The 25914-nt window shown below is 27.0% G+C and overlaps 2 protein-coding genes and 2 non-coding genes across 4 annotated transcripts in view; 1 reads left to right on the top strand and 3 right to left on the bottom strand.

The window, feature by feature from the left end:
* Positions 1–25914, bottom strand: part of LOC127287754 (uncharacterized) — a 94416-nt gene that overhangs the window by 62539 nt on the left and 5963 nt on the right. Inside the window, exons 2-3 of the mRNA XM_051314848.1 lie at positions 1904–2055; positions 922–995 (exon numbers count right to left, since the gene is read on the bottom strand). Coding sequence (XP_051170805.1) covers positions 922–995; positions 1904–2055 — 226 coding nt within the window. The remainder of the gene's footprint in view (positions 1–921; positions 996–1903; positions 2056–25914) is intronic.
* Trnac-gca (transfer RNA cysteine (anticodon GCA)) lies at positions 22051–22122 on the bottom strand. The gene has a single exon. It is a non-coding gene; the product is annotated as a tRNA-Cys (tRNA).
* Positions 22373–22444, bottom strand: Trnac-gca (transfer RNA cysteine (anticodon GCA)). The gene has a single exon. It is a non-coding gene; the product is annotated as a tRNA-Cys (tRNA).
* LOC127287753 (uncharacterized) lies at positions 22687–23463 on the top strand. Its single transcript, XM_051314847.1, has 2 exons — positions 22687–22961; positions 23051–23463. The coding sequence occupies exons 1-2, from the start codon at positions 22827–22829 to the stop codon at positions 23426–23428; spliced, it is 513 nt and encodes a 170-aa protein (XP_051170804.1). The 5' UTR covers positions 22687–22826; the 3' UTR covers positions 23429–23463.

Here is a 25914-nt window from a genome sequence, read left to right as displayed (position 1 = left end):
ATTAAAATTGATTTTTTTTTTGAGAAACTTTCGTTAAAAAGAATTATGGGTGGCAGTTTTGCAAATTTTCTGCAATTGGTTTCGGACTTACGTGAATGAAACTAAATAAAATAACAAGATTATTATCAAAATTGATTATCTGTTTTTAGAAAAATCCTCGTTAAATAAAAAAAAATGTGTGGCAGTTATGCAAATTTTCTGGAATTGGTTTCGGACTTCAGTGAATAAAAATAAATCAAATAACAAGATTAATATTAAAAATGATTATTTTTTTTTGAAAAACATTCTTTAAAAGAAATTATGGGTGGCAGTTTCGCAAATTTTCTGGAATTGGTTTCGGACTTAAGTGAATAAAAATAAATCAAATAACAAGATTAATATTCAAAATGATTACTTTTTTTGAAAAACATTCTTTAAAAGAAATTATGGGTGGCAGTTTCGCAAATTTTCTGGAATTGGTTTCGGACTTAAGTGAATAAAAATAAATCAAATAACAAGATTAATATTAAAAATGATTACTTTTTTTGAAAAACATTCTTTAAAAGAAATTATGGGTGGCAGTTTCGCAAATTTTCTGGAATTGGTTTCGGACTTAAGTGAATAAAAATAAATCAAATAACAAGATTAATATTAGAATTGGTTATCTATATTTAGAAAAATGTTCTTTAAATAAAAAGAATTATGGGTGGAAGTTTTGCAAATTTTCTGGAATTGGTTTCGGACTTAAGTGATTAAATTGATTGTTTTGTGGTTTCTAAAAAAAATGAAATATTTTTAATTAGATTTATAGATAAAGAATTTAATAAATTCATTAATACTTTCAATAGTAATATAAAGTAATTATAAAATTTTCAAATTATAGTAACGTTTTAATACTAATTTAATAATTTAAACATCAGATTTAAATAAAATTGTATTTACTTTTTAAAGTTTCATTAGAACTGCTTTCCTGAAGACTACTTTTATAAATTCTTCTTTTCGGTGAACCGTTTTCCCTGAAACAATTAAAAAAATCATTTTCAAATATTAAAAAAGTAACATTTTTTATTTATATTAAAAAAAAATTAATTCTTTTAGAAGTGAAAACAATATATTGCTGCATGCACATACAATTTGTTACGGACATCTAAAACCGATGAAGTCTACTGAACCGTTACGAATAGTTATATACGTATACATGTGAGTGTATATAGACTTTCGTTCAAAAAAAAAAAAGAAAAAAAAACCAAGGACAATTGATCTGCTCCGGAAAATACGAATAACGAATATACAGGTATGTGAGGCGCACCCTCTCTCACGTGACGTCACAATCGTATTTCCGGTGACAATTAGCGCAACGGTGGGTGCTAAAGTTTCATTGTATATTATCACTATTATGTTAACCATTGCGTTTAAATATATATATATAGAGAGAGTGTATTTAAATAATGCCTTGTTAATCTCACAAATTGTAAAATTTACTCCTCTCTAAAATATACACCGATATACATATTTATTTCCGTAGTCCATCGATTCTCTCCAGAAAGAAATTCCAATCGCTTCCACTGTATGGTTTTGAGATTTATGTGCAATCGAATGCAAACAGTGAGCGCCCGAGCTACACGGAACAAAATTGCCTGACTAGTTTTTTTTTTCAAAAAAGTATTTTTTACAATCTTAAAGTATTTCACCAAAACAATCGTATTTTATCCCACACGAAAAAGGATCGCCTAAGTATAAAATCATTCTTTTTTTTACAAATACCGATTTTTTATTGCAAATTAGAGAATAGAGAAATTAAGCTGTTTGCCAGCTAATCGACAAGATTTAAATTTTGAAAATTTTTTGACACCTTTCTTCACTGCTCGTCACATAAATAAATATATTTATTTATGAAGAAAAATAATTATACTTTTTAACTTACTGATTTAATCCAAGTTTTAAATGATCGCCAGCATTTCGTAAAAGAGCGTGAGATTCACTATTTGTGAGTTCACGTGTATTTTTTCCGTTGATACTGCTAATCAAATCACCCTCTCTCACACCTTGTTGAGCAGCTTTACTTCCTGGATTCACCTGTAATCACAAATATTTACCGTTCCATTAAGCCCATTATACAAAAAGTGGAAAAAATCCTCACAAATATATAATATAAGACTGCTTTTAGTTTAGGGCAATTATCCCAGGGGGACTTTCAATAGGATTTAAAATTAAGTAAATGTAAATTAAGTATTAATTAATTTATTAATTATTTATAAATAAAATAATAGTAAAAAAAATATAAATACGAGAGTTGTCATTACATAATTTAAATTCAGAACGGTCTAACAGACCGAAAAAAGCACTAAGGGTAATTTTTTATTAGTTTCAAGATTAAATATGCTAGGATTTTTTTTCTAATTTAAAAATTCATATTTGAATTGTTCTACATTAATTTTATGGTAATAAATATTTTATCTACTTATTGCATTGTAAAACAAAAAAAAAAAAAAAAAAAAACAATTCTAGTTGGACGAAATGTTGAACCGGTATACGACAGTGTAGAGCGGGTGGCCTGCCTGCAGGAAATTTATCACAGTTTAGCGCGGCTCGTCGAACTTTTCGAGCCTCGGGTTCACAGTGAAAGCTCTTTTCTAGACGAGAAGCGCTGTGAACCAACCACTAATTCGACGCTTAAATTCTCACCATGGCATTGCGCCTTCGTTGAGCGGGAGAGCAGAATTTCAGCATACTGATCACGCTCGCAAAAAAAAGTCTCTGTCCTATGCAGATGCGCTCTTTCCCGTTCGTAGAATTGAAAGAGTACTCGCGGAAAAAAAAGAAAGAGAGAGAACAAACGACGTGCCGCTTTTTCTTCTTCTTCTTCAATGCTCTTTTGTTCTGAATTAATGTTACATATATATAAGTATATATATATAATTGCGAAACTCTTAAAATATTTTTTAAATACTTTTTCTTTTTTCTAATAAATTGTCTATTTTTAAAATTTCATCATCTTTGAAATTATCCTCAAATTTCGATAATTCTGATTTCTTTCTTTTTATGAAAACTATCCAATTACTATAAGTAAAAAGTAATTGATTCTGTAAAATTTAAATTAATAATTTAATTAAATATTTATCTGACGTCTAATGGAAAATGATTTTTTTTTCCTATAGAATTATTGAATATTTGAAAAGCATTAAATTTTTAAAAATGCAGAATGGTCAAGGATAGAGAATAGAGTCGATATTTCATAGATAGCCAATATTCTATTTTCAAAAGACCGCTAAATGTCTCTCTCGACAATTTTCTGCTTTAAAATTTATATACCTTACTAATAGTGTTTCAACACAAAAATAGAATTTATTTGATAAAAGAAAAAAATATATATTCAAGATAAATTTTTTTTCTTCACTTTTTTGCATGACGAAATAAATTTAAAAAATTTAAATATTTAACCAAATAAATAATTAATAAAGAATTCCAATTTATTTTGAATTTCACTTGCTTTGTAATTGTGTAACACAATTTTACATTAGTTTGATTTATTTAAATTTTCCAATGATTGAAATGAATTAAAATGCCAACAATGTCAGTGATTTAAAATAAAGAATTTAGTTTTATTTTACATGAAATTTTACTGAATTCAAATAATGTTTTTGATATTGGTCTTTTTATAGGAAGTAAAATGTAAACGTCAAATAAATGATAACAATACTGAAAAAAGAGATTTAAAAAATAGAGTTTAAAAATTAACGAATTTTTTTTATATTGGCACAATTTTAAAAACACTTGATCTTAAATCCTCACTTTAAAAACATAAGCCTTAATCTTTATTTTAAATCCTAATAAGCAATCCTGATTGTCAATCCTAATTCAAATTCAGAATCCTAATCCTCAATCCTAATTCTAAATCCACAATCCTGATCATCAATTCTGATCGTCATTCATAATCCTAAATCCTCATCATCAAACCTAATCCATTCTGTTGGATAAATAATTTTAACTCCAGTAAAGGAATGTCGATAAAATAATAAGTTTTTTATTTTGAAAAAAAGTCACTCAAAACTTAGGTAAGGTCAACGTTATCAGACGTAAGTTGAATTTTAATTACACGCTTTCATGAGGCGAAACGAAAAAAAAATTTAGACGACGTTGTTCAATGTAGAAGAGGAAAACGAAAACTGGCGGTTTTCTGTTTCTTGGATGACACGAGACTGTGGGGTGTGCAACCACATCACTATATGGCGCTTATATACCACGGATAAAACACGCAAGTCTTTTTGGCCTGACCTTCTTCAGCGACCTGTTATTCATTTTTCTTGCAACCTACAAAAAAAAACCCACGGGGTGCATTCTCCCTTATTTATTGACATTGATACATCTATAAATAAAGACTCTAAATAGCGAAAAATGTCACGGTTTTTTAGTGTTTCTAAATTTAAAATACTTTTTTTAAAATTTATTTTACAGAATAACCAGGTATAAAATAAGTACTCAATTATAGATGATAGAGAAATTGTAATAAAAAAATAAATACAATAACAAGATTAATATTAAAATTGATGAACATTTTTAAAAATATTTGTGTTAAATAGAAAACATTATGTGTGTCAGTTTTAAAAATTTTCTGGAATTTGTTTCGGACTTAAGTGAATAAAAATAATTAAACTAACCAGATTAATATTAAAATTGATCCTCATCTTTAGTTAAATGTTCTTTAAATAAAAAAAATTATGTATGGCAGTTTTGCAAACTTTCTGCAATTGGTTTCGGACTTAAGTGAATAAAAATAAATAAACTAACTAGATTAATATTAAAATTGATTATCTTTGTTGAAAAAGTTTTTCGTTAAATAGAAAAAATTATGTGTGGCAGTTTTGCAAATTTTCTGGAATTAGTTTCGGACTTAAGTGAATAAAAATAGTTAAAATAACAAGATTAATATTAGAATTGGTTATCTATATTTAGAAAAATGTTCTTTAAATAAAAAGAATTATGGGTGGGAGTTTTGAAAATTTTCTGGAATTGGTTTCGGACTTATGTGAATAAAACTAAATGAAATAACAAAATTAATATTAGAATTGATTATATATATTTAGAAAAATGTTCTTTAAATAAAAAAAATTATGTGTGCCAGTTTTGCAAATTTTCTGGAATTGGTTTCGGACTTATGTGAATAAAACTAAATAAAATAACAAGATTAATATTAGAATTGATGATATATATTTAGAAAAATGTTCTTTAAATAAAAAAAATGATGTGTGGCAGTTTTGCAAATTTTCTGCAATTGGTTTCGGACTTAAGTGAATAAAAATAAATCAAATAACAAGATTAATATTAAAATTGAGGAACATTTTTAAAAACATTTCGTTAAATAAAAAAAATTATGTGTGGCAGTTTTGCAAATTTTCTGCAATCGATTTCTGGCTTAAGTAAAATATAGAGTAATAAATATAGTAAAAAAATGTATTTCTGATTTTATTTGTAATGGACTTTTAAAATTTATAAAAACTCATAAAAACTTTTAGTATACTAATAAAAAATAGCGAGTTCTGGAAAACAAAAACTTCGCAATATGAAAGTATTTTAACTTTAGTGTATTATAAAGTAAAGTTTTTTGCAACCTCAAATTTTTAGTTTCTTTTCTCGTTCATCAAAATTTTCAGATTTTTTTTTTAGTCTTTGAAATTAAAGCTGAGAAATTACAGAGATAGATCACAGTAATTCATGTGTGTGTATAAATAAAAAAAATCTGTAAATAGCCAGAGGATAATGACACTCCCATATCCTTAGAAACTATATATGAAAAAAAAATGTAACTACTTTTTTTACAATACATTAACAAAATAAAAGAAGACATTATCGAATAAAGAGAAAACTTTTAAATATGCCATGTTATATTACTTTTTTTAAAATGCTTCTTTGAACAGAAAAAACGTTTGAGGAAATTACTCGTGTGTAGAAAAATCGCATTTTTTACACTTCCAGATATAACAGTTAACATATATATTTATATATATATGTATACATATATACATAACGGAAAATTAAAATTTATTCATCCGTGAAATATTTAACAAACAGGATAAAAGGATGAAAATATTAATTCTTTATTTAGAAAAAATCTCTTGTTTAAAAAATATTTTTAATTCAATTTTTTTTAGAATCATAAAAAAATACCGATGAGATATTTAAATCTACATTGATGCTTTTTAATATTGACGCTTTTTAATTTAAAAGAAAATTTCACTAACGATAAAAATCAAAACAATTTCAAATTTTATTGAATAATAAATCCGTATTTTAACCAGAGTTGAAATAAATGAAAAATAGACATTTATTGAAAAAAATTGTTATCCTGGGAAATATTTTCCTCTCTATTTGACAAATATTTGCAGAATTTTTTTTTTTCAATCAGATAAAAGGGAAATTTAAACCTTTTAAAATTTTGAGGTAAATAAAATATCACAATAATTCAAACAGGAATTTTAAATTACAACTCGATCAATAATTTAATAAATAATGATTAAAAGAGGAGAGGAAATTTATGATTTTCACAAATGAAATTAAATAATAATTTTAATAAAGTTTTGATTTTTTTTTTAAAGAGAATAAAAAAAGAAAATTCCTTTTAAATTTTTATCTTGGCATTATTCTCAATTATTGAAACAATGTTTTCCAGGTGTAAATACTTAAAAACTTGTATTATGCAAAAAAAAAGAAGAAAAGACTGTTGTTTATTTTTCTCCTTAAGTTGACTCAAACAATTTCTCTCGAGTTATACGAAAACTTGAAAGGAAATTTTAAAACAATTTTATTGACTAGAAACAGAAAGTTTTCGACTATTTTTTATAATTCAGGTCATGTAGAGATTTTTTTTTCTTTTTATACACATACAATGAAGCATTCTCCTCGTATCCGGCTGGGTCCAAACTACGTGAGAAGAATCTCACCCCTTTTTTCTTTTTATTCTCTAATTTTCATTTAACTATTAGAATAAAATAAAATTTCAAAAATTATCTTATACAAAAAATAAAAATAATATGAGAATCAAAAAACAAAAAATTTAATTTTCATATTCCTAAAGAGAATTCTTGCGAGTGACAGGAAACTGAGAAGGTATTTCCAAGAAAGACTGTAAAATGGAAAAGGGTGGTAAAAGGATGGAAGGTTCATCACGTGCAATGCATTATGCATACAAAATTCACTTGTTCCTTTTAACTTAGGTTTGTCAACGTAAGGCACCTGTAATTAACAGACTTCGAGTAAAACAATCAAGTTTCTTTTTTTTTAACTAAAAGTATAGGAAAAATGTTTAATTTACCTAATGCATACATTTTAACTGGTAAAAAATGAAATTATAAAATAGAAATTATAAAAATAGAATTAATTAATTATAAACACTGAATTTATTTATTATAAAAAAAAGAATCTTAAAGTTTATAGCTACAATTAAATGAATAGCTTTATTGATTAGTTTAGTATTAAGCAATTTAAGTTTAATTAAAGTACTGAATCTAAATTGTAATGGATAAATTTTATCGTTGTTTGCCAAAGGTCACATGTAAATCATTGGGCTTAATCGAGATACTGATATTATCAAAGAATGGAAAAACATTTTTCTTAACTTCAAAACATTGTATAAATAAATTTATATTTTTCTTTTACTTTAATGACAATTAGAAAAAAAGGTATGCTCAAAATTTATTAAATCACTGCTACTACTAGCGCCGTGGCGAAAATTAGAACCAGAAAAAGCCACAGTTAAACAATTTCGTTTTTCTCACCAAATGCAACTGTGTATAAATTTCTAATTATATTTATTGGGACTTAAAAAAATACGAAAATTTTTTTTTTTCAGTCACAAATAGAAAATCGATGATTTCGATTTGTGAAGAATATTTTTTTCAATTTGCAAATTGGTTTCATTTTATTTTTTGGCAAAGTTCCAGAGGATTTAAGTCATGTCTGGAAGTGAATGAGAGAAGAGAGGAGAGAAACTGCAGTGTTATTTCACTTTAACAATGGCATTCAACAATGAAGAGCCAAGTGGACCAGAATAGGAGACAAACTAAGGCCATAAACACAAATTGTATTGCGCTATAATCTCTCAACACATTAATTTAAAAAAAAAATTACGTGATATTTAGTCAGAAAATTAATAAAATTTTATCCATTTTTGACTTTGGATAAAAATTTATTCAAAGTTTTTTTTTATATATGTAATTAATTATGGACTATAACAAAATTAATTTACTTGATATAACTTTTTTTGACAGTTTTTCCCTCGCGATTTGTAAAATTTATTTTATTTTTTCGAAAAATTATTTAAAAAAAAAAACGAAATTGTAAATTAAAGAAAATCATCAATATTAATAGCACATATAAAATTATTATTTTTAAATGTGAATGAAATTATTTAAATTTTTTTTAGTAGACGGAAACTTTTTACACTGTTCACTGTTCAACATTTCACGGATTACTTTGAAAATAAAACGAATGTTCGATATACTTAATGCAAATACGCCCACTAATTTATCAAATTTTAGATTAAAAATTAAAAGAGAATATCAAATTTCTAATATGACACGTATATTTCAAAGCTTGCAATAAAATAATATGTAAATAAATTTTGATTAAATGATTGTTTTTCAAAAAAAAAACGACTTTATAAAAAGTTTTTAATATTTTTAATATTTTCATAAATTACTCAAAAGATACGAGGAAGTTAATTATATATTGTATATATGTTATATAAATAATAAAAAAAAATATATATTGTTATTTTATAATTATACACAGCTGTCGTAAAAGTAACGTACATTCATTTTTTTTTTTACACAAAAAATGATGTATACTACCTCTATATATAGACTTTCTATTTATTGTAATCTTTCACAAATATCTTGCTGGCATAACTATAAAATAATTATTATTAGACGCACTTTCTCTATATAAGGAATTTTTTTTTTTTAAACTAAATAAATAAAGAAAAAAAAAAGTTATAGAAAAAAGCAGACAGTCATAGTAATTTGGTATATGGAATGTGGATAATTGGAAAAAAAATTTTAAGTTTATTTTTTACCGAAATAGATGAAAAAAACGTTTAATTTCTGGCGCACCTTTTTTACATAAATTTTTATATTTACTAAATCACTGCCCGTAATAAAATTTTTAAAACTTTCGCTAAAAATAATTATTAATAATTTAATTTTTTTTTTTATTTTTAAAATTATGTTTATTCAAATTATATATTATTAATTAAAAATTTTTGTGGGTATAAATATTTGTAAAAAATAATGACAAAGAAGTGAAACTATTTTCCTTGCAAGAAAGGAGTGTAAAATTAAATATTTTTAATTTTTCTTCTTTTGCAAATTGAATTCATTATTTTTAAATATTTGTTGTATTTTTAAAAACTTATATAGATTCTCTCTCTCTCTTTTTTTTCTCTTTATTATAACAAAACTGGAAGTAAATAACTTTGTAACTGAAAACCTGTTTTGAACGTTTCTCTATAGTCTTCTAATGCTCCACTCTTATCATTTCCATTGCAGGAAGACAGTAGTGATTTATTTGTCAGTAAAAGGCCACTATGCAACACCCCCATTGCATACGCACGTGCGTTACGACCAATCTCGAAAAATTATTCATGACATTGTTTATTTCAATTTTATTTCTCCAATTCAATCAATTTTTAAAGAACTCCATCTCTCTTACTATATAAATTTCAAAATCTAAGATCTTTTTTTTTCCGTCCACCACGAATTCTTTGTCAATTTTTCAAAATTCAAAATGGCGGATTCAAAATGGCGGTCTTTTTAAAAAAATTCAAAAATATTATATCTTTTTTTTCCTCACAGAAAAAAGAAAATATTTTCTATATAATTTGTTAAAGAATAGATTCTTTTGATATGTAAAATTTTGTATTATATATTTTTACGTTAGAGATTTCTTTTCAATCGCCGTGAACTTCGCAAAATGTTGAGAGAACGCGCGCGTACGCAAAAGACGAGTCTTCTTCTATACGTATTTAAAAATAACACATCGCCTTTAGCCAATCTTGTCGCTTCTCTCCTCAGTCCATTACGTCTCACATTTCTAAATTGCCATTTGCCATCTATTTGTTCCAAAAAAAAAAATTTTTTTTTTTTGCAAATTTTTTAAAATTATAATTTTGCAAATATTCTGCATTTACATAATGAAAATGTCAAATAATGGAGAAATGAAAAAATAAAGGAGAAAAAAAAAAGATTGAAAGCCGCAACTTCAACTCACCGGAAGTGCGTCGATTAATCTTGTCTAGAAGACATTTTTACAGGAGATGAGGTTGTCCATGTCGCACACGTTTGTAATCTGGAAAATCACCGGGAAATTTTTTTTTTTTTTGTGTGAAAGAAGAGAGACAGGAAAGTGGCAATTTCCTTCGTTCAATATTCCAACCACGTTATATTTTCACGTCAAATGAGATTTGGGCATAGAACATAGATCAAGGAAAATTCGAGAGATGGAGGAACCGTGAAGAATTTTACGCTGTCGTTGGCACCGAGACAGCCGGTTCACTGGGAGACGATTTAAACTTCTCTTTGCCGCGAAGCCATTGCAGGAAGCCTAGGACAATATTAGAATCACGAATATATATGTGTGTTTGTATGTCTGTCTAACTTGAAAATGTGCAAAACATCTCTCAGCAGATTCACGTTTGTTTCATGAAAAAATTTTTTTTTCTTTTTTTTTGATGAATTGTATATATGTACGCGCGTTTTCCATTTAGGAAAATCTTTCCGCACTGAATGAAAGGGATTCCAAGTATGAATAGTCAGAATATTCAACATCATCTTCCCTTCGTTGACTTTGTAAAATGTTTCATATCTATATAACAATCTCTTGAAGCTTTCAAAAAGATCTTTTGAAATATTGTTTACACTAGAAATTTTCATTACTTAGAATAATTTTAAAAGGAATAAAGGAAATTAGTTTTATTATATTGAAATTAACTATAATCCAGAGGCATTTAAAATCACTAAATCCAAATATGATGAGAATTATAAAATTCAAAATGCTGGTTCTAATATGCCGAAAAAATTTTTGAAACTAAATTGAAACTGTATTTAAAATTTTTTAAACACTGGACTTAAGTATGAAAAAACGTTCCATTCTTATTCTTTCTACAAAAAAGAGATAAAAAGCTTCTTTAGTTACAAAGAAAATTTATTTAAACATAAGAGGTTGTTTTGTATATGAGAGAAAAAGAGAGAGAGACGGTCATGGTTCAATGCTTTCTAAAACGAGACGTGCTGGTCAGAGAGTAAACTCCTTTAAAGAGACCGTTACGTTACATTATCGCCATTCTAATTCCAAACGTACCACTCGTGACAGAGAACCTTACAGGCATTACATGTATTGATAGAATAGATACATTGACAACTCGCAAGACTCCTTTTACAAGAAGACGTATTATACGCTTTTTATTTTTTATTGTTCATTCTCCAATACCGACATTCTTTGGCAGTCTCATCATTCATTCAACCAGTGGAATACAAATTCCGTTGTTCATGCATTTTATGTTAATGTATTCTACACAGGCCCTCTACAGTAGCATTACACGTAATTAGATCTTGACCCACAATTTCTAGTCATCACTTATATATAACAGACTATGAATAAAATAATTCTTCTATTTATTTAAAAAAAATAAAATAGACAAATATACTAAGCCACAAAGATACAAACAAACACAAACTTTTTGATTAGTCCAGCGGATGCTGAGCTACACTCACTAAAACTGGGAAAAAAATTTCAAAATATTAAATTCGTGAGATAATCGCTCCGGAATACCACCAAAAAAATAGTCAAAAAGTTCCGAACAAAAAATGTATAGCGCACTTTTTGATTGGTCCAGCGGATGCTGAGCTACACTCACTAAAACTGGGAAAAAATTTTCGAAAAAAAAAATTTGCGAGATAATCGCTCCGGAATACCACGAAAAAATTGATCAAAAAGTCTCGAACAAAAAATGTATGGCGCACTTTTTGATTGGTCCAGCGGATGCTGAGCTACACTCACTAAAACTGGGAAAAAATTTTCAAAAAAAAAAATTTGCCAGATAACGACTCGGGAATAATGCCAAAAAATTGAGCAAAAAGTCTCGAATAAAAAATGTATGGCGCACTTTTTGATTGGTCCAGCGGATGCTGAGCTACACTCACTAAAACTGGGAAAAAATTTTCGAAAAAAAAAATTTGCGAGATAATCGCTCCGGAATACCACGAAAAAATTGAGCAAAAAGTCTCGAACAAAAAATGTATAGCGCACTTTTTGATTGGTCCAGCGGATGCTGAGCTACACTCACTAAAACTGGGAAAAAATTTTCAAAATATTAAATTCGTGAGATAATCGCTCCGGAATACCACCAAAAAAATAGTCAAAAAGTTCCGAACAAAAAATGTATAGCGCACTTTTTGATTGGTCCAGCGGATGCTGAGCTACACTCACTAAAACTGGGAAAAAATTTTCGAAAAAAAAAATTTGCCAGATAATGACTCGGGAATAATGCCAAAAAATTGAGCAAAAAGTCTCGAACAAAAAATGTATGGCGCACTTTTTGATTGGTCCAGCGGATGCTGAGCTACACTCACTAAAACTGGGAAAAAATTTTTGAAAAAAAAAATTTGCCAGATAAGGACTCGGGAATAATGCCAAAAAATTGAGCAAAAAGTTTCGAACAAAAAATGTATGGCGTACTTTTTGATTGGTCCAGCGGATGCTGAGCTACACTCACTAAAACTGGGAAAAAATTTTCGAAAAAAAAAAATTTGCCATATAATGACTCGGGAATAATGCCAAAAAATTGAGCAAAAAGTCTCGAACAAAAAATGTATGGCGCACTTTTTGATTGGTCCAGCGGATGCTGAGCTACACTCACTAAAACTGGGAAAAAATTTTTGAAAAAAAAAATTTGCCAGATAATGACTCGGGAATAATGCCAAAAAATTGAGCAAAAAGTCTCGAACAAAAAATGTATGGCGCACTTTTTGATTGGTCCAGCGGATGCTGAGCTACACTCACTAAAACTGGGAAAAAATTTTCAAAATATTAAATTCGTGAGATAATCGCTCCGGAATACCACCAAAAAAATAGTCAAAAAGTTCTGAACAAAAAATGTATAGCGCACTTTTTGATTGGTCCAGCGGATGCTGAGCTACACTAGAAAACAAATTTGGAATAATTTTCGAAAATTTAAATTTGCGAGATAATTGTTCAAGAATACCGCCAAAAAAATAGTTAAAAAGTTTCGAACAAAAAATGTATGGCGCACTTTTTGATTGGTCTAGCGGATGCTGATCTACACTGAAAAATATTTTGGAAAAATTTTCGAAAATTTAAATTTGCGAGATAATTGTTCGGGAATACCACCAAAAAAATAGTCAAAAAGTTTCGAACAAAAAATGTATGGCGCACTTTTTGATTGGTTTAGCGGATGCTGAGCTACACTCAGATAAATTTTTTAAAAAATGTCGAAAAATTAAATTTGCGAGATAATTGGTCGGGAATACCGCCAAAGTCTTAACCCGGGAGTCTCGAACAAAAAATGTATGGCGCACTTTTTGATTGGTCCAGCGGATGCTGAGCTACACTCAGATATATTTTTTAAAAAAATTCGAAAAATTAAATTTGCGAGAAAATTGATCGGGAATACCGCCAAAGTCTTAACCCGGGAGTCTCGAACAAAAAATGTATGGCGCACTTTTTGATTGGTCCAGCGGATGCTGAGCAACATTCAAATAAATTTATGAAAAATTTTCGAAAAATTAAATTTTCGAGATAATCGTTCGGGAATACCGACAAAATCTTTAGCAAAAAGTAGCGAACAAAAAATGTATGGCGCACTTTTTGATTGGTCCATCGGATGCTGAGCTATACTAAAAAACAAATTTGGAAAAAATTTAGAAAAATTATATTTGCGAGATAATCGTTCCGGAATACCGCCAATAAAATAGGGAAAAAGTTTCGAACAAAAAATGTATGGCGCACTTTTTGATTGGTCCAGCGGATGCTGAGCTACATTCAAATAAATTTATGAAAAATTTTCGAAAAATTAAATTTTCGAGATAATCGTTCCGGAATACCACCATAGTGATTAGAAGAAAGTTCTGAACAAAAAATGTATGGCGCACTTTTTGATTGGTCCAGCGGATGCTGCGCTACACTAGAAAACAAATTTGGAATAATTTTCGAAAATTTAAATTTGCGAGATAATTGTTCAAGAATACCGCCAAAAAAATAGTCAAAAAGTTCCGAACAAAAAATATATGGCGCACTTTTTGATTGGTCCAGCGGATGCTGATCTACACTGAAAAATATTTTGGAAAAATTTTCGAAAATTTAAATTTGCGAGATAATTGTTCGGGAATACCACCAAAAAAATAGTCAAAAAGTTTCGAACAAAAAATGTATGGCGCACTTTTTGATTGGTCCAGCGGATGCTGAGCTACACTCAAAAAATATTTTGGAAAAATTTTCGAACAATTAAATTCGTGATATAATCGCTCCGGAATACCACCAAAAAATTGAGCAAAAAGTCTCGAACAAGAAATGTACAGCGCACTTTTTGATTGGTCCAGCGGATGCTGAGCTGCACACGAATATATTTTGGAAAAATTTTCGAAAAATTAAATTTTCGGGATTATCGCTCTGGAATACCACCAAAGTCTTAACCCGGGAATCTGGAACAATTATTATTTTATGTTATGTTAATTCTGTATAAATAATTAAAAATCAATTTTTCAAACATATTCTTTAACTGAAATTTTTATCAAATTTATTTTTATACCTATAGCATGCACAGAAATGACTATAATTTTCCTATTGTGTCACACATTTTTTTGTTATATAATTTTCTACAATATAAGAGTCAAAAGAATTTATTTCCTATGACAAAATAAAACAAAACTAATTTCATCTTTTATAACAGAATTTTATCGTTGAATAGGAAAGAAAAAAAATTGTTATAAGAAATTCTTAATCCGGATTTTCTTCTCTTGTTTGTGGCTCGCAAAAATATCATGCTTGTGATAATACTGTCTTGTATGTATATATATATATCACGGTATATAGGAAACTTATGAAATAGAATCGTACATATAGAGCTAATAAAATACCAACGTTATTAACACACAAGAGTGTGAGAAAGGTATTTACCCGTTGCGCGGGTAATATCGAGACGCTTATGATCTCTTTTGAGAATTTACGAGCTCCGATAATAATGCCAAAGAACGGAAAAATGTTTCCACCATTGAAACACATTGCTTTCCCTTTTGCTATCGGTCATTATTGCATTAAGTGAGGAATTTTTAATGCGCGAGTTGTTGAAATGAAAAATATAAGCGATTTTGCGATAAAAAAAAAAAAGTAGACAAGAAAAATCGTTAAGGGGGAAAGATTTGCATAATGTTTGATAATAATAGTATTTTGTGAACATTAAATAATAGCAAGAAAATATATAATATAAACAAAATATTTTAAAGTTTTTTTTTTTTTGGTGAGTGATATAAGTTAAATTTTAAAAAAAAACTATTTTTAATCCTTAAATAGGAGGATTTTCAATTAAATTTATAACAGGGAAAGAATTCCTCGAAGTCGTGCATTTCATGTGAAGTTCATATAATGGGTCAAGCGTGAGGAGTGCAGTGCAGTGCTTAATTCATAATAATTCAATGTGGGCGCGGTTTTAAAGCCACTATATATATAGGAGCGGTCTAGATTTATCAGATCGATATTACATTGTACAACAAATCGGCTTTAAGATTTTCGATATGGACCGCGCATTATAAGAAATTTTAAGGGCTTAGGGCAGACAGTTAGAACAGTTTCAGTTCTCCCCTTGCTGCTGCATCAAAAAGATTTAAGATAAAAAGTAAAAAAAAAAAAGTATAATTAAGTAGGTCAAAAATAATCTTAAAATTCTACTTTTCAAATACAGATTAGGATTTTAAATTATTTAAGGCAAATGCCAAGGGTTAAACATAACCTCTTAATTGCTGCCCCATCTGTAAAGATTGTTCTGCCGAATTATTCTGTAAACATAAACTGACTTAATTATCCAACCTTGACTCATTTTTCATTTAGATTAGTGTTATATGGTATTTAGAGTATATTTGAAGTAAGAAGACTATTCTTGTTGAACAAGCAGACAGTTTAATTCAGCAAAAAGGTTCTTTGTATATATCTAATACACTTGAAGTGGAAGTCTTCTGAACACTCTGACTTGAACTCTCTCGACCTGTACAGACCACGTTCACTTGAAACCTTGTGTGCCGTGGTCTGCTTCATTTATGACGCCTCAACAAATTGTGTAATGGAAATGCCTTGTATTCAACTATATATATATACATTGCACATATACACATGAAAGTGAAGTGCCATAGAATAGAAAACAGTGCGTCTCGAAGTGTAAGTTTACAGGGGTGCTTTTAACTGTGTTTTCAAAATAGGATCGTTAATTCCAACTGTGAATTATAATAATATGCAAAAAAAATTTTATATACACTTTTGAAAAAAGCTGAGACAAAATTTTTATTGTTATATACTTTGCCATATGTCATACTTTCATTTTTACGCAGGGAATAATATACATTAATATCTCAAATAACAATCTCGATCAATTCGTAAAACGAAACTCATATCTTAGTAATATATATCTCTATCCTTGTAAAATGACACTGAAAAATATGAATTTGAAACATCTCCTTTTTTTCAATCTTTATTTTCAATGTCGTAATAAAACAAACTGATTCAAAGTTAAAATAGTAAAAGAAAGGTGATTTTAAACAAAAAATAAGATTTTTAAAAAATGTAGGTAGATTGTGAAAAAAAATCTCAGACCACAAGAAATTCACAGCAGGAAGAGAATCTTCAGGAAGTTGTTGCGTATTATATATATATATAATATAGGAAAACACCTGAGCCAGTTTGCTTTCCTCGCTTCCAAGAATAAAGTCATTAAAGTATTTACAGCCATTTACCTTAGTTTGGAATATTTTAGTTTGAAAAAAATTTTAAAATACAAGAGATTTTTTTTTAAAAAAAACCAACATTTGGCGAAAAATTTTATAATTAGGTATAATTTGATTAGGAATTAATTTCAAAAATTGCAGGAATATATACAGCAATGATATGAGCGATTTTGATTTTGCATTCGAAAATGAGAATTTTTATTCAGACAATGTCTGGAAGCATTTTCTCAACATTTCTAACATGGAGCATTGTATAGAACAATTTTGAAAAATAGTGTAATAAAAACAAAATTTTATAAGTGGTTATTGGATGAAACGAGAAGATCTTAAAGTTGCCGTGCCGACAAAACACGCGATTATACCGGAAGTTATGTCAAAGTCGTGGATATATACTATATATATATATAACAAACCTTGTTGCGATACGTGCTGGGCAAGCACGCCCACTGAGCGTAACTCATGTGAACCATCTTCGAGACGGATGCTGCCACTGAAGGATAGACTTCTTGATTAAAGCCGCTTCAACAAAGTCAATATCAACTTTACAGATCAAAAAAAAAAAAATCCTTTTTCTTCTCTCCAATAGCAACTTAATTTTTCTCAATGACTTTTATATTAGTTAAATTTGTTTTTCACTTGCACTATTTGAAATTATATTGAATTAAATAATATTTGGACAATATTTACCCCAGGACAATTTTTTGGAAAAAAATTGCACCACAGTTTATTCAAGCAATATTAGGGCAATGTCTTAATATTCCCTCATAATATTTGGTTTTGTTTCCTAATATTAGGACAATATTACCCCTTATAGTATATCAAGCCAAAATTGACCCATTGTTCTAAAATTATCAAAAACATATATTAAAAAAAAAAATTATAAAAAAAATTTTCTAATAAAATTTTTGCCGGGAAAAATTAAGATCAAATAAATAATGATTTAACAATGTTGCAATTATCCAATGAGAAAATATCATTGTCTCTTAGATAATAGAAAATCAAACTAAATGTCACATTGACAGAACGATTGTCACTACTTGCAAATAATTTATTTAAAAAAAAACACACACACACAGTTTTAACCGTCACAGAATATTAATAATAATGTTTTATTGATAAACACTTGTCTCACATTCAATTATTGAGAAATTTATGTAATTTTATGTGAGAAAAATCAATAAAGAATTGCGCGCGGAGATTGAATCGAAAAGTTTGAAAGACTCGTATCGAATGAGGAAAACATTACCACTGGCCCAAGCAAACGACGACGGTAAGGCATATGGGACCCTCAGGAGCGTATGGAGGTGAGGTTGGAATAAGTTCTATACAATCTATTCTCTAACCCCTCTCTCTCTCTCTTTCTTTCTTTCTCTTTCTCTTTCTCTTTCGCTATACAGTATCATGAAAATAGAGAGTGGTCCGTCTTGTCACTGATAGCAATTCTGAGTCAAGGGCAATTTGTCACAATTTAGATGTTTTAGATAAAAGTACTTTAATTTCATTTACGATAAAAAATTAATTGCAAACATAGCGAATATACAATTTACACTTTAATAAGTATAAAATTTTTTATTCCTAATGAAGAAATTATCATTTTCTTGAAAATATATACAAAAAAAAAATTTGAAAATTATCTACTGATGGTATGAGAGAAATCTCTATTACCAACTGTGAATAAAATTGCCACTGTCGGTAATTTATGACAAGTAGAAAGTAGTAATAGTACAATAAAGCAGTAATACTCAATATGAAGATTTGTACCACATCATTGGTCGGTAATTTATCATAAATTATCGACCGATGGTGTTGTACAAATCTTTATTACCGACCACTTGTCGGTAAAGTAGTCAATAAAGTTTTGTCTTTGGTCAATAAAGTAGTAATGCGTTCCAAACCATGGGATAAATTTACCATTAAGGAACAATTACCGACTGACGGTACATTAGAAATCTACTGGGCCATCAGTCGGTAATGTATCTTTTCTACTTATCAACTGTGGTATTAATAATATTTTAAGCATTTGGAAACAAAATTATCGTGTTTTACAAATTTTTACTTGTTTAATAATTTTTCTTTTGATTTAAATATTTTAAAAATATTTTTTTATGCAAAGGGCACTGTGAATTAAGGAGACAGTCATGATGGGCGGTCGTTTTAAGTAAATACAAGTAACGCATGGATAAGAAAGGCAACATATGCTCTATGTTATGCGGGCGTATATGTGGTAAGGGGCTAATGCAAAGGGGAATGCAGCCTCCCAATGACTAAGTCACTTTACTAAATGACCAATGACTCGCTTTGGAGACATGAATGCGCGTAAAATATTATAGAGATTCTTCTTCAATTAACATAAATATAGCTTCTTTTCAATTTAACACAACAAGTTTTTAGCATAATATAAAAGATCTATAGAAATTTTCAATAATAAAAAAATAAATAAAATAAATAAAATAAATAAAGTAAATAAAATAAATGTTATTGAAATAAATTTATGAACTATAATTCTATATAATTATCTGTAATGATTTATAAAAAAATGATATTCTTTATTGAGATATATTTTAAAGAAACATGATTTTTACATTTACTTTGACTTTGTTATACAAAAAGATATTTTTGATTAGAAGATTTGTCAGATTCGCGCTAATCTTGATCTTATCGATTTAACGCGATAATTTTACATTTATTGGAAAAATGATTTTTAACTTTTTTAAAATGGTTTTGATAATGAACAATAAAATTAAATCATAATTATATTAATAGTTTCTACAATAAATTTTAAAAAAATGTTATTAAAATAAAATTTTTAGTACAATGAACAAATTTTTTTTGTTATAAAAATTTTTATTGGAAATATTATATAAGAAATATGGCACATTTTGAAAATAATAATATACATCTTATATATATAGCAATTTATCGTCTAGTTTAAAACCACAAAAACTTTTATGAATTTTCTACAATTTATTGTTTGTTTATATGTTACTCTTTTTTTTTCGCTACGCTCAAGTTGGACAATTGCCAACGATGCCTGGCTATAGTGGACCTGCTGTACAGTATTGTTGAGAGTGTCGTCCTTTTACAGGCGTAAAATTTACTAATAACTTTTTGAAATCGTTAAAAAAATTTAATAATTAATTAAATTTAATATCTTTTCAATATTATGCGAATATTTAATAATTTCTTTTTATTTACTTTTTCAATATTTTTATATCACCACTCATCTCACTAAAATATATAAAATGTAAGCGAGTATATTTTGAAACGAACTGAGAAAAAAGAGGAATTTTTTTATTGCTTATTTTCTTGTACATGTATTTATATATAAATAATAAACTCTTGAGTAAGAGAAGAAAGGCGAAAAAGAAAAATATTTTTTCAATCGCCTTCAGAGAGCTTGCGAGAGATTCAACGATTCAAGTTTCAAAGCAAATATTGATGTGGCTTACAGCGATTGATTTCTGCAATGAAAGGCAGTAGACGACGAATAGTTTCAGAGATGTAAAAATAATTGAAAAAAAAGAGAACCACTGTTACAAACGAAATGCAAATAAAGAGAAAATTGAAAAATGATACACAAGAAAATTTATAAACAAACAATTGTATCTATATTAAGAAAAAGGTTTGTTAAATAAAAAAAATTATGTATGACTGTTTTGCAAATTTTCTGCAATTGGTTTCGGACTTACGTGAATGAAACTAAATAAAATAACAAGATTAATATTATAATTGATTATCATTTTTTGAGAAACTTTTGTTAAAAAGAATTATAGGTGGCAATTTTGCAAATTTTCTGCAATTGGTTTCGGACTTAAGTGAATAAAAATTAATAAAGTTACAAGATTAATATTAAAATAGATTATCTATATTTAAAAAAATTCTCTTTAAATAAAAAAATTATGTGTGGCAGATTTGCAAATTTTCTGCAATTGGTTTCGGACTTACGTGAATGAAACTAAATAAAATAACAAGATTATTATCAAAATTGATTATCTATTTTTAGAAAAATCCTCGTTAAATAAAAAAATTATATGTTGTAGTTTGGCAAATTTTCTGCAATTGGTTTCGGACTTAAGTGAGTAAAAATAAATAAAATAACAAGATTAATATTAAAATTGATTTTCCTTTTTTGAGATACTTTCGATAAAAAGAATTATGGGTGGCAGTTTTGCAAATTTTCTGCAATTGGTTTCGGACTTACGTGAATGAAACTAAGTAAAATAACAAGATTATTATCAAAATTGATAATGTTTTTTTAGAAATATCCTCGTTAATTATAAAAAATTATGTGTTGCAGTTTAGCAAATTTTCTGCAATTGGTTTCGGACTTAAGTGTATAAAAATAAATAAAATAAGATTAATATTAAAATACCGAAATTTTTTGAACTTGATTTTTTGATTTTTAATTTTTTTTATATTATTAATAAATAAATAAATATTAAAATAATTAAATTTTCTCATCTCTCTATGACGAATATTTATACATATATAATTCGGATCAATAATATAGAGTTTTGCTAACAATGGCATTTTGCACACGAAGTAACGTCAAGTTTCGTCTAAAACCGCACAATTTCACGATTACAAGGATACCACAGTAAATGTTAATGAAAATAGTTGGTTCTTGACGTTTAACCAACTGGAAGGATTAGATTTAAAATCTTGAAAATATTCAAGTTTTCCAGTCAATGAACAATAGAATTAACTAATTATTAATAACTATTAATTAATTAATATTGTTAGTAACTTGCGAATCCACAGAGAAATAATAAAAAAAAAAAACATTTACGTGACGCACAATCGAGGAATGAGATAAAAAAAAGTAACTATTATTACCTTGGCGCTTTTTCTGGCAAAACTATGCGTCGTAAAAAAGTAATAAATGTGCACTCAGTATCAAATTAACATAATTTAATATCCTTCTTATAGTGCCTTGGGCAACAAAATGTAGCACAAATGAAACATTTTTTAAAGTTATTTTTTAAATAATCATTTTCATTATTTTGAATTTTATTTAAAAATACCCGTTTTAAATAATGAAAAAAAAAATATTCATATGAAAAAAAATGTTAGGGGACACCCGGGTTTGAACCAGGGACCTCTCGATCTGCAGTCGAATGCTCTACCACTGAGCTATATCCCCACATGTTGAGAAAAGATATTTTATTTTTTAAAACGATCAAAAAATGTTAATAATTACCTGAAAAAATGAAGATAAACATAATGTACTGATAAGGAAAGATACAAGGAAAAAATTTAATGATTACAATTAAGGAAATTTCAAACAAATGCAAATTTTACGATCTTTTGTAGTTAGAAATTATTTTTGCAGTATTCTCTAGCAAAATTTTTAAACAAAAAATTTAGTGTTTAGAGTAAAAAAGAAAAAATTTAGGGGACACCCGGGTTTGAACCAGGGACCTCTCGATCTGCAGTCGAATGCTCTACCACTGAGCTATATCCCCACATGTAATTCTATTACATTTTACAAATGAAAAATATTCTTTTTAACAATATAATTAACTCCGGAAATTGATAACGATTCTTATGACATTAAATGCGGTGAACATGTGTTTCTTCTTATCATCAACACTTGAAGTTACTAAATGATTTTAAAAGTCTGTTAATTTTTTTTATTATTCGTTATCGATTTTATTAAATTATTTATATTTTTATGACATTAAATAATTCTGTAGTTATGTTCACACGTCAAAATCGATAATTATCGATTGTTCATTTTTTTTCTCTCCTCTCTTTAATTAGAAATGTCAGTGAAATCTTATTAGAATGAAAAAAAATTAAAGAATTATTCACAAAAATATGTAATAAAAAAATAATATTTACAAAATGAATCGTCGGATAAATGTTGTAATTCTCGTTATGACAGCGTTGAAAATTTTACAAAAAACTGATAAACCTACATTAAGAAAAATATTTGCTTTCATTACAAAATCTAGTCCTCAAAAAACAACGAAAAAAATGGTAAATATTTTTATAGTAATTAAAAGTTTTTGAATGCAATAACTGAAATTTTTAATTAATTAATTTTTGTAATTATATCTATTATTAAGATAGTTGATGCACTTAAAAGATGTGTTGAATTTGGAATAATGAAACAAAAACGTGGACATTATTTTTTATCATGTTTCGAGAAAGCACAAGAATTGAAAATTGAAGATTTAAAAACAAATTCTGAAATACCACTTTCATTAAAAGCAAATGTTTTAAAATTTAAAATTCCCAAAAATTCACATTCAAAATCTGAATGTTGTAATTTGAAAAAAAATCTATTTCAAATTGATAATAAAGAAAAATCTCAATCATTTTCAAAATCATATTCACTTTGTGATTTGTATCAAAATCCGGATTATAAAGACTCACAATTTTCATTAATGTATCCAATTTCACGTGAAACATCTTTATGTAATGCTAAAAATTTACAATTATAAATAAATTTTTTTTGTAATTATTTTGTCTTCGATTAAAAAAAAAAAATTTGTCTATTTAAATTATAATTTTGTTTTTTTTTTTTAAATATATACCTATGAGTTTAGAACATGAGAATTAATTATGTTATATAATAATTTCAATAAATTATGTACTAATTAGTGAATATAGAAATTAATTTTTCTTTCTGTGATAAAAAAAAATAATTTTTTTTTTTTTTTTTTTGATGAAAATTGTTGTAATAAGAGTGAATAGACTATAACACATATCAAAATATATTCAAATTATCATAAATCGCAATTCAAGTGTAAATTATGCTAATTCATGATCTAGAAATTTTGACTAACAAATGTAGATTCATGACACAACACAAATGAGAATTTTATTACTTCGACATTCTTTTTTTAATTTCATCACTTGTTAGCTTCGTTTCATTGTTAATGAAATTATTCTTCTTTGGAAAAAATTATCTGAACAATAATTTTTATATGAAATCTAAACAAACATTTACAAAACCTTAATTTTTTTAATTTTAATTACAATGGTAATGATTTTACTAATTTTAAATTATTTAATATTAAAAACTAATAAACGCTTTTATAATAATAATAATTGATTTGTTAAAATTAATAATGTTCATGAATATATTATAATTCCTCATTTTCTTTTCAAAATCAAATTAAGTCTAGATTGTAATTTCCTTTCCAATTTCCGCGAATCAAGTACCATTTAAATGAGGAGAGTCAATTATAATTAAATTCAAGGGAATAGTTTTAATTAAATTGGATAATAAAGTTATCAGTTGAATTTTATTATCGAAGAAATTTTTTTAATAGCGTCGAGAAGAATCTTCGATAATGAAGATTTTTTTAATTAATTAAATCATAGAATGAAAGTTTTAAGGTATGTTTCAAAGAAGAGGAGGAAAAAAGAATTATAAACTTTTAATGAATCAAATTTCTATTGTTGGAATTATTAAAGAGAGATGCACTGATTTTTTTTATTTGTAATTTTTAAATATTACCGCGCTGTGCGCATAAAATTCTGCGCAGTGTGTTTCGACTTCGATTGACTGTTCCTAGGTGGCGCAAGTTTCTTTTCTCACAGGCATGATTCTTTTTTTTTGCTTTATCTACTTTTGCAATTAAAATGAAATAGTTATTTTTTTCATCATTTTAAAATAATGTTTTAATAAATATGTATCATTTTGAAATATTATTCTTTAGTTTCAAAAATAATTTTTTGAAAAAATATATTTTCTGCATTTCAAATATGTATTCATTTAGAAACTCACTTTATGAGTAAGAATCCATGTGTTTAACTTGTCAAAACAAGTAATTACTGACAAGAGAGAAAGAGAGAAATAATGCATACGACAGTAATTTTAGGTTTGACACTCGGCTGTCAGCCAATGTACTGTGTCATCTGCAGAAAAATGTATTACTATTTAATAAGTTTTCATAATTTATAAACAAAAATTGTTTCACTTTAAAAAAAAAAAGTTATATTTACTTTCATATTTTCATTGAAAAATAATTATTACAATAAATTATTTATTAAATTAAACTAAATTTTCTATGTTAAATTGCAGTGAAAACACGTGTCTATTTTCGTGGATTTTCATATTACATACATCGTCATCATCGCTAGACATAGATGTAGCAGCTGTTTAAAATACGAGGTGATTGGGGTCAAATAAGCTAAAGAAAATTTTACATTCGAATTTAATTTTTTTTTCTCACTATATGAGAAATACGTTACAATAATTGTGTTTTTTTTCAGTCACTCGAATGACCATGAAATTAATTTTACATTGTTATCAATTGTCAGGTGATCTTTTCTATATTTCTATTAGTATGTTGTGCGCGGAGAATTTAAATTCAAAATTATTTGTTTTTTTTTAATAAGATATTTTTTCATTTGTAATTTTTAAATATTACCGCGTTGTGCGCATAAACGACTGCGCAATTTGTTTCGACTTCGATTAATTGTTCCTAGGTGGCGCAGGTTACTTTTCTCACAGTTAAGGTTCTTTTTTATATTAATTTTTATATATTTATTGTAAAATTTATTATAAATATTTTTTTTATAAATTCTTTTTTAATACGATATTTAAAATTAAATTAAATATCAATATATGCAATAGAATTTAATTTTAATAAATTAAAGTTTCTATTTCAAGTACAATAAGTGTGTTTTCTTAAAAAAAAAAAAAATCTATTCTCAATAAAGAAGTTGTTTATAATAATAATAACAAATTAAATTAGTTATTTTTTCAAATTTCTATTAAATGAATAAATCACAAATTTCTTTCAAAAGCCATAAAAAAAGCAGGTAAATAAAAATCACCTTTCGAGGATTTCTTTTTAGAAAATAACTGTATTTCAAAGAAAAGAATCCAAGAGAAGAATAGATCGAATTCCAAATATTCATTTTAAGACAACATAAAAAAAAATCCTTCAGCATTTTTTTCTAAAATTATTATTAT

Source organism: Leptopilina boulardi, unplaced genomic scaffold (genome assembly GCF_019393585.1).
Source record: "Leptopilina boulardi isolate dan_hultmark-lab unplaced genomic scaffold, ZJU_Lbou_2.1 LbouV2_372, whole genome shotgun sequence".
Taxonomy (NCBI): Eukaryota; Metazoa; Arthropoda; class Insecta; order Hymenoptera; family Figitidae; genus Leptopilina; species Leptopilina boulardi.
The sequence above is the reverse complement of the archived record's forward strand: the minus strand, read 5'-3'. Positions and strand labels throughout refer to the sequence as shown.